This window comes from Anastrepha obliqua, chromosome 1 (genome assembly GCF_027943255.1).
Source record: "Anastrepha obliqua isolate idAnaObli1 chromosome 1, idAnaObli1_1.0, whole genome shotgun sequence".
NCBI classification, from domain to species: domain Eukaryota; kingdom Metazoa; phylum Arthropoda; class Insecta; order Diptera; family Tephritidae; genus Anastrepha; species Anastrepha obliqua.
This window is the reverse complement of record NC_072892.1, coordinates 89439018-89449318: the sequence shown is the minus strand read 5'-3', so window position 1 is coordinate 89449318 and position 10301 is coordinate 89439018. Positions and strand designations below refer to the sequence as shown.

The 10301-nt window shown below is 35.6% G+C and overlaps 1 protein-coding gene across 1 annotated transcript in view; it reads left to right on the top strand.

Moving 5' to 3' along the window:
- The first annotated feature begins 4988 nt into the window (after positions 1–4988).
- The window catches only part of LOC129235883 (uncharacterized), a 272445-nt gene continuing 267132 nt past the window's right edge, over positions 4989–10301 (top strand). Inside the window, exons 1-2 of the mRNA XM_054869947.1 lie at positions 4989–5022; positions 5145–5277. Coding sequence (XP_054725922.1) covers positions 4989–5022; positions 5145–5277 — 167 coding nt within the window. The remainder of the gene's footprint in view (positions 5023–5144; positions 5278–10301) is intronic.

The following is a 10301-nucleotide window of genomic DNA, read 5'->3' as shown; positions in this document are numbered from 1 at the left end:
TGGCAATTTAAATGCAAAAGCAGAGCGACGCGACAAAAAATCGTCAATCCGGCATTGATATTCCTACTCACGTACTAGATTGTGATTATTCTAATGGTAAACCAAAATACGCAGCTTCTTGTTAAGAAAACATAGAGAAGGAAGAGAGTATTGCATTTATAACCTCTAATTTGAAAAGGTATATTTTTTTTATTTGTGGTGTTGTAACTCTTTAACCTCATAGCCATACATTTCATCCTGAAAATTACGCCATAAACTTGTGATGTAAAGTAATGGAGATTTAAGTATTTATCTTGATTCAAGGCATTTCGCTTGGTGTTATGCTATCTTTTGTTTATTGTCTCTAGCACCAAACCGATCCGGTTTTGCTATGCCGCTAAAGCACAGATATTTTGTGCATTCTAAAGTGTAGTACATAGGTAATTCCAGATTAATATCACCTAAAAGGCAAAAATGGCGGCCGTCGTAGCCGAATGGGTTGGTGCGTGACTACCATTCGGAATTCAGAGAGAGAACGTCGGTTCGAATCTCGGTGAGAGATGAAAAAATTAAGAAAAAGTGTTTTCTAAAAGCGGTCGCCCCTTGGTAGGCAATGGCAAACCTCCGAGTGAATTTCTGCCATGAAAAATCTCCTCATAAAAAATATCTGCCGTTCGGAGTCGGCTTGAAACTGTAGGTCCCTCCATTTGTGGAACAACATCAAGACGCAAACCACAAATAGAAGGAGGAGCTAGGCCAAACACCCAAAAAGGGTGTGTGCGCCAAATATATATATATATATATGCTATAAAAAAGAAACTACTCAATATTTTTCCAAACTGTTTTTTTTATTTTGAAGTACAATCCTTCCGGTTAATGATGGAACACAACTTCATTCATATGGCTGCCTCGACTAGCCATGCACCATCCCATACGATCGGTCCAATTTTTCAACACGTTTTCGATTGTATGCGGCTGAATTTCAGCGATCACATCGCGTGTTTTGGTCTTCAATGCATCAATTGTTGCTGGTTTGTTGGCACCCCAAAGATAATAATTCAACGGCGTCAAATCGCAGCTCCGAGGCGGCCAAACGCAAGTAACGCACATACGCTTCATTCGGTGCTTTTCTTCTTCCCATTGCCGTACGTAATTTTCGTACACATTCTGCAACATTACCATGATTTTCAAAGTAACGTCGCAATATTTCCCAGCGTTCTTTGAGCGTATACAGAACCATTTTCGTTCAGCTGAAGAATAAAACTAATTTTGTGTCAAATCAGATGATAGCTAAGTGTTACTATTCTTCAAATAATACCTAGTTCAAATCCGTAACGATAGATGGCGGGCCCTAAAGGCAAAAACAAAAATACAGAAGAGGCAAAACCAAAAATATAAAAGAGTGTTTGTTCAGAAAATTCAATATACTCAGAGAAGATATGCTTTTGCCTATTGTATTCAATGGAGTATTTTCTATGCTACCTAAATATGTCCTTCTTATGGAATATGCTCCTACACTAGACCGTATCACCGGAGAGCCAAACTCTTATACACCCCAAGTTTTTCATTGCGTTATACTTAATCCAATACGTAGTAAATATAAACTATTCGATAACTAAAAAGACTTTAAATCGGTGTTATCGCATGCAAATGATAAGTTCACAGGAAATTTGCTTCCGTTTATTAATGAAGCTAACACTGAATTTTATTTTTTTATTATTGCCGTACACATTAGTGATCTTTCATACGGTGAAAGACCCTGGCGTTTGGTGGATTTTCATCCCGCAATTTAAATAAAAGTTAAAAAAGGACCGTATCAGTTTACAAGCAAAAAAGTTCGCTGTACAGCCCTTATTAGAATTATTTTTGCAAGGCTACTTAGAAAAACAATTTTTCGGCTGAAGGTAGAAGTGGTCTTTTTAAATAATTTTCTCCTATCTTTCACACTTACACTTGAATTTTAACGCATTAACAGTGGGCGATCTCGACGAAAGTATACTAGGTAACGTGGCGGCTTCCCCGGCCCGTTTTTCGGCCTAGAGCGGGCTATATTTTGTGTGGTCATAAAAAAATTTAGATTTGTGATAATGTTGATAACACTCGCCACAGTGATGAGGTGCATTGCAAAACTCGCATTTGAAGCAAGTCAATAGGAAATTGAAAAATGAACAATTTAACAAATACATTACAGCCCGCGTGGACCACTTTTTTGTTTTTCGCAATATTGAGTAGTACGAAAGGTACTGGTCTACCCTATCAACACCTTTCATATAGTTGTTGTATTCTATTACGCACTTTGGTTTCATTATTTTTGTCTTTGTGTGCAAATCTGTATTGGAGCTTTCTAATAGTTCACGCGAATGAATATTCGAAATCATCCTCAATTCTCTCTTTGACTGCCAAATTTGTCTCGGTCCTAGGTTTACACGTATTGTTCCATAACTCCGAATTTTATGTTTTAAAAGAGTTTCGTTTATATCTGAATTTTGAAACAGGTCGAATTTCAGACGGTCGCTCGATTCATCCATTTCATCGTTGTTCACAAAGCGCCACCATCTCCATATATCTTGAAATCTATCACGACTCATTGCCTTTGGAAATATTGGTGTTTCTAATAATGAATTAGTTGTCCAATATTCATCGATAATACTTTTTGGAGTTTGGCCCATGAGAATTAGTAATTCTAAAATTTCTTGAATTCGCTAATAGTGAGATCCGTTCATTTTATCGCTTTCTTCTTTTTAAGGTATTTTTATGGTGATATCAGTTGGTTTTTGTTACCATCATTTCGTAGGAATTATCATCAAGGAACACATCCAGATATCCTTCAACCGTTCTGTGGTAAAATAATTAGCCCCGTTCGATCCAAAAACGGTTCTATAGTAGGTGGAATGTCGACTTCAGTCGATTGAGGTGTAATTCTTTCTTCATAATCACTTTCGCTTTCATCATCGCTAGTCGGCAGTGGAAAAGGTCGGGTCCTTCTCGTAGATCGTATAGAACTATCACTATCACTATCATAAATAGCACTACCAATATTATCAATATCTAACCCTCTTTCATCTCAATCAACGTCAGACAAATCGTCTGCATATATATCTTTATTTTCGCGTGAAACCATATTGAAAGATTTCAAAATTTACTGTAAGTAGAAATTGAACAACCGAACAGCTTCAAACTGCAAAATTGTGCAATGTGGTTGCAAACTGTAGTAATGCGACTCCCGCCTTGAAGGTACAGTCGAGCTAAATCGCAGTACAACGACTCCCGCCTTTAATGTGTTAAGCTAAAAGGTATTTCAAAAGTGACATATGTACAATTTTAACCACTGATACTCGTACAACGCTTTAAAAATATTTATTAAAACTTATTAAGAAGACGGTCGCAAAATTCGTGATTTTTTCGATAGAAATAATCATTTGACAATTCAAAAGTTGATGAACAAATTTCAAGTAACTGGTTTTGTCGAGTATAGAAGTAGAACTGGCAAACCATACTGAGGTTTTTGAAAAGTAAAGTATATGTCAATAAGCCAACAACGGTTCCAGAGCTGAAACAGAACATTCGGATCGAGAACGCTGAGTATTTGAAAATTTTACGTGCTTATGCCAGACATTTAAATAAAAATAGTGAAACCTGAGTGGATCTAAATTGTTACATATTATATTTTCAAACAACATCTAGGCGCATCTTTTGAAATAACCTACCATCCTAACGTATCCTGATGTCAGTAGCCCAAAAGCTGGCCAAAACTCATAAAGCTTTTAGATATAAATGGTAATTTAGACTTTTTATTTGCTGAATGAAAGGGTGATTCATTTACATTTTCCCTCGTAACTTCGGCATTTACAATAGAATCTTAAGTATGAAACATCGATTATTTTGTCTCAAACTCAGTATTACTTACCATTTATATTTCAATTTTTATTATCCTAAAAAAAATTTTTTTTTCAAACCTACCTTACAAAAATACTTCACATTCAGGCCTTTCTATAACTTGGTTATTGTCTACATATTTATTTGTTTTTTTTTTATTTCACTTTATTTTATTTATAAGGTTATTTCCTTATAAGGTATACTTTTTACTACAACAAAAATATGTAACTTAAAGTTTCAAAATAAATATATACATATATAATTTTCCGCATTTTGAACTTAGTTTGGGCAACTTTTTGTGCAACAGCCTTTTTGAATGCTCAACAATTTCCATTCAGGATGAATGTAACTGACCCATAAGTCCCCTGGTAAAATTTTTTTTTTAATTTGGATCAATTTTTAAATTATTCAAAAAAGAGTTCAAATACTTATTTGAGCGAAACACCTGGTTTGGACATACTTGTGTGTACTGGAATATCGATGAAAAATTTTTTGTGGGTTATTTTAACCCATTAGCTTCCTCGAAATAGGGTTGTTTTAGCACTGATTAGGGCCGAAACTTCAAAAACGATGCATTTATCAGTTCTCTGGAGTTGTGAAGTGTTTTAGGAACATATTGCAGCGCAAATTTCACTACAGTTCCTTTCAGACCAAATCTTGAAGAAAATAGCGTAGGAGACATTTAAAACTAAAACAGCAAATAGCTCCTTACTTCTCCTTAATCTGTGCTTTTTATTCTTTTTTCATCGCAGGTGGTATTGTATTTTATTTGTATTGACTATCGTTTTCCCAATACAGCCTCCTATTGCGGTTGGTTGGTTGGTAGATGAGCTGGCGGAGTGGCACATCTCATCTGTACTTTTGTAACAAATTAAATGATTTAAACCTTCGACTATTTATATGTTTTTGTATTATTGTCAAATTAAAACAACAAAATTTACCCTTTTATGGTTTAAAGCACTATCAATTAAGAGTAACCATTAAATTAATTGTAGGCTTGGTCACTTTTAGTTCTTAAGGTCAATGGCGTAATTAAATTGTCGTCAGATCCTTATAAAAGTATTACAAAGAAATATACAAAGAGGCTGGCCTTAAATGCGAGCACGAACAAGTGAAAAAACTGGGTTACATAAATGCTACCACTGACGCGTTCATTCTTGAATGAATGTGAACGTTTTTTCCCACCAATTCAACCTCAACCACAACTACTTAGCTGGATACCTTAACTGTTCTCCTATTTAATTTCTGCCCTGCTAATTTCTCACACTTGTGTATGTCTGTATTTGCAGTCTCAACCGTCGCTGTTGAAGCGGTGCTGGGCCGCACAGCCACGTTGCCATGTGACATTGAGCCGGAAGCGAAGGATGACAGAGTTTATATGGTGTTGTGGTTTCGTGAGAGCGCTGGCAAACCACTTTACAGGTGAGTGAGAAAGCTAAAGAGCAAAACAAAAAAATGAAAAACACAGGGGAAAAAAACAAAGAAGAGGAATAAAAGAGTAATAAAACGCAAAGAATTTACGTAAAATGTATGGAAAACGTAATGAAGGCAGCTAACCAGAGACAATGGCAGAAAAGTGAATGCAGCAAGTAATGCAAGGTAAAAGGTACTCGCAGCATCCTGCGGGTGCATAGAACAATTGCAGCATTGCCGGTAGAAATTGTGGGCAAAAATAATAGCAGCACAAGTGGAATTTAATTGGATGCGGCTGTCAGCTTCTAACTGTCAGGCGGCAGCTAACAGCGTGTGCAAATAAAGCTGCAGTAGCAGACTCACTCATGTGTGCTCTAGGGGATTAATCTGCCCACACCACTCTCCACACGTACACACGAGCTCTCATATAGTTTTTCAGTGCGCCACACACAATAGCAACTATTTTTTTGCAACCAACGGTGTTGGTTTCATTACTTCACCATAACTACACACAAACACACACATGCACATAGGCAAATATACTATATGCTTATATACGCAGTTGCCAGTTAGCTTATGCGTTGAGTACTCAGACAAGTGAGTGCGTGCTGGGTATTTTCTTTTTTTCACGTTCACTGCGGAAAATGCCACATTTTTTGTGCCTCCGATTTGCGAATTTGCACAATTTCATTCAGTCGAGCTTATCCTGCGTCGATCTATTCCATGTCTATCGTATTGCTTGCATATTTGCAGGCGCACTTAAGCGTTTTTCGTATGCACTGCATGCGCTCTTATACACACATCTATGCACGTCCGGTTTCATACACACATGCGCTTATAAAGAGATTCATAAACGCGTCTATGCGTATATGCGCAAATTTGTGTATTCACTTAAATGCAGTGCAGTGCCGAAATGTATGTGAAAGGTCGCACGTTTATTCATGGACATACATACCTATATATACAGCACGCGAAAAAACTATGGTACCACTACATTTTGATCAGTTAATGCAATTTAATGCTTTTCTGTTGCTTTTTTAAAAACGATTTATATGCTTTTAAAAAGTAGCTCATTCTTCAACAAATATTCGACGAATTTTCAACAAATTTTCAAACTTTTTAACCAGGGTTTTTGGAAGAAAGAAATTCTGAGTACAAGTTTTAAGTGGCCAAAATTCTAGCTGATTTAAAAAAAAAATCGTGAGGGTACTTCGCATTTTCTTCCATACATACGTGCTTGAAGAAAAGAAAAGGGAGCAGATATATAAATAGTTTCCAATGTAGAAGAAGCACTGATGTATGTATTTCCAATTTGAAGTTGCTCCTGGTTTTTATATAGGGTGGGCCATGTAAAATTTGCTTTTTGAATCGGCTAAAAAAAAAAACTAATTCATATTTTTTCAAACTTTTTTTTTTATTTTGAAGATTGAACATTGTAATTTATGAATGAAAAATAATATCGTTCGAAAGACCAAGTAGGCCATTTGATCAACCCAATTTTTAAGCACATTTTCGATTGTTTGGGCTCCAATTTTATGAATGGCAACTTCGATTTCGTGTTTTAAAGCATCAATCGTCTCTTGATGGTTCGCGTAGCATTTGTTTTTAACGGCTCCCTACAAAAAATAGTCCAACGGGCTTAAATCACAGCTCCGAGGTGGCCAATTGATATCGGAATTTCGGCTGATTATTTGGTATTCAAAAACGGTAGCCAAAAGTTCGAGTGTAACTTTGGTAGTGTGACAAGTTTCACCGTCCTGTTAAAACCAAATGTCGTCCATGTCATCCTCTTCAATTTTTGGAAACAAAAACTCGTTGAGCATGTCACGGTAACGCTCGCCATTTACTGTAACCGCGGAAGAAGAAGAAGACTCACCATTTTGGAAATAGGTTTCCAATGATTTCCCAATTTTGTTGAAGCGTATAGCGTCCCATTTCGTAAATGTCAAACCTTTAAGTAAATTATGAACACATTTGACATGGCATTTGTGTTACCATTCTCAAAAAAATACGTAGTTCAAAAAGCAAACGCTATATGGCCCACCCTGTAGATTTCGGAATCAAGTTCCACAGTCATCACAATTATCCTAAATTTTATAGAATATTCGAAAAAACGATTTACATCTTTGTTTGGTAATAAATTATTATTTTTTGTTTTATAAAAAATTAATGCACACTAAATAACCAAAAGTAAAATAGTCAAATCTGGCCAAAATTACGCATGCCTATTTTACTGTCCCTGAGTCTTTATGTATGTGCGACTATGTATAGTCGACGCTGTTCTTGACTGAGTTTTTTGAAAGCAGTTTTTTTTTCTTTTTTAAACTTTTTTTGCTATTGTTCCCAAATTGCAGTCAATTATCGCAGTAAAGTTTTTCCATACGTGCTTGCTGTTTTCGAGCATTGCAAGGCTTAATTGAGTGGACAATTCTTTAATTTATATGGATTAATATGAACTCCTGCGTTTCCAGATGTTGAATATAAAAGAAAGGTAATGCAATTATCGTAGCAGCTGGTTTTTCATATAATTGTTTTGTCGATATCCGAATAATTTTTACTGCTTATTTGTCATTAGAGAGAAGATACGTCACCTGCCGTTTCAGAAATTAATAATTATGTAGACAACATATAAACTGTGACCTGATTAACAAATATCTGTTTGAATCTTAGTGCTTGAATAATGAATAATAAACTGAATTGCGTCACTAGGCCCTTTATTAAATCTATATCTATTATGGGTGGCGCAATTTCCAGCCATAACATTTTATAATTTTTCGAGTGCTGCGACCAAACCAAATAATACACTAAGGATGCTTAGACAGCATTACATTGCGGATGCATACAAATTTGGCAGAAAAGTCATATTAGTCCGTGCCGCGTCACCAAAGATGTTGTCATTTCTGTTATCAATACTAGCCCCTTAAACTGATTTTCTGGTTTTAATCTCATTAATAGTCGGCACTAGAGATCAGAGTCAATAATTCAGCCAAGCAGTGGCAACTCTTAAGCCACTTATCCATTCGAATCGCCACACATATGTACAGTGCATTGGTTGATTGGGTACAAAGAAGTGGAATAAATGTATGATATTTAGTTTTCCTAGATGCTTATTTGACACTTACGAGGTGTTCAGTGGCTGAATTCGTTTTTAAATGTATTGTTTCTCTCTAACCGCTGAGCGTATCAGTGAGTATGAGACGGCTTAATTGCGTTCGGGTGAACAACGCGCATTCGCAATCGAAACGCATTCAAGATCAATGATTCGTGCGCAACCACTCGCAATAAGACTTTTTTCATGTTACAATATTTGAGAAGTAAAGATTTAAACTTTTCCGGGTAACAAGTTCACTAGCAAATATGACTCGTCCCAACAGGACATGGAGAACAAATTAAAATATCGAACTCCTCGCTACAAATTTGCACCATAATTCGTATCAGTCCGTGCACCAAAGAGCATGCAAATATTGATAAAGGATATCGGACTTCAAAATTCGAATCGCGTAAGCGTTTAAGCTAACAATTATAAATTACGTAAAGATTTCTGCAATGTGGAGCGATTTCGACCGTCAACACTATCTTTTGGAGTAGACTTAATGGGTTGCATATATTCATTAAAGTAGAAATGTAAATAAGCAACATTGCCAATATTGGTCACGTATCGGACAAAATCTACTATTAAAGGTCATTGTCATTGTCAAGGAGTGGAATAATTGAATCTTAGATTTTTGAAAATCATCAAAAACGTCACCAGTTCTCACTTATCGGCACATGCGGAACGATTATTTTCTGCTAATAATGAGAGAACATCTTTCCTTCAGTGCACACAAATAGTTTCAGCAAGATGGCGCCTAGCCACATACGGACAGAAAGACCAAAGCGATACTGAAAGAGAGACATTATAAGAAATATTAATATGACTGCTGTAACAGGTGGCGCAAAATTAATCAACTATGGAAAGATTTATAATTAGACATCGGATTCTTATGCAAGTGCATATTTTTGTTTAACATCACATGACCTTCGCACCTAGGTAGAAACTCATCATAATAAAATATTCAATTTGCATAAAAATCCGATCTCTATTTATAATATTTGCAAATATCGTCCTACGGCAATCATATTTGACACTTGTGAGCTAGACAGCTGCAGCATACCAACAGACAAGCAGTGGAGCACGTAAGGGTCAAAATAAAGATTTCCGTCATTCAAAATAATTTTTTTTTTAGTAAAAAGTTGAATGGTTAATTTTGCGCCACCCTTTATAAATCACGAGATTTAGAGTAAGTGACTTAAAAACATTTTTCTTTTATAGTTAAGGAGTCCCGGTGGTCTAGAGCTCGCAAATTTAGGGTATTTGCAGGAATTTGTTTCTACAACAAAAAAATTCAAAAAATCCAAAATTCAAATACAAAAACCAAAAAAAGTATTAATCAGTATGAATGTAGCGAAGTCCTGCTACTAGAATAAACAAAAAATGGCGCGGTTTTAAATTTGACACTCTAAAAATCGGGTGTTTTTCAATTTTTTAATAACAAAATACGCAATAATTGGAATAATATAATAATATGAGTCTAGTACGGGCGATAGGCATTGACGCTCTAAACGACATATTAATTCGGTTGGAGAGTTCTTTTTTTCTTTTTTGACAACACCAGGCCGAAAAAAGTAGTTTTGAGATAATTGAGTTTAAAGTTTTGAGAGTGGCCGTGTGATAAATCTGACTCTACCTGCTAAAATGACTGTAGAATCGAAAATACTTCGAATATCCTTCCAAAAGTTTGGCAGTATATTCTTAAAAGCCTATAACTTCGAGATATTAAAAATAAAATCGATTTTTTGAAAATTTTAGACCACCGTGACCCCTTAAAGAGTTGTATGAATGTGCACATCAAGAAGGAATTTCATTAAGGTCAGTCTGAAAAACCTCTGTACTCTGAGTTTCAAAATGTTCTATACGAATTAATAAAAGAGAGTGTGATACAGTTTTATGATTTCCTTTATTCCATTTGTCCATAATTTAAAAATGCATACCG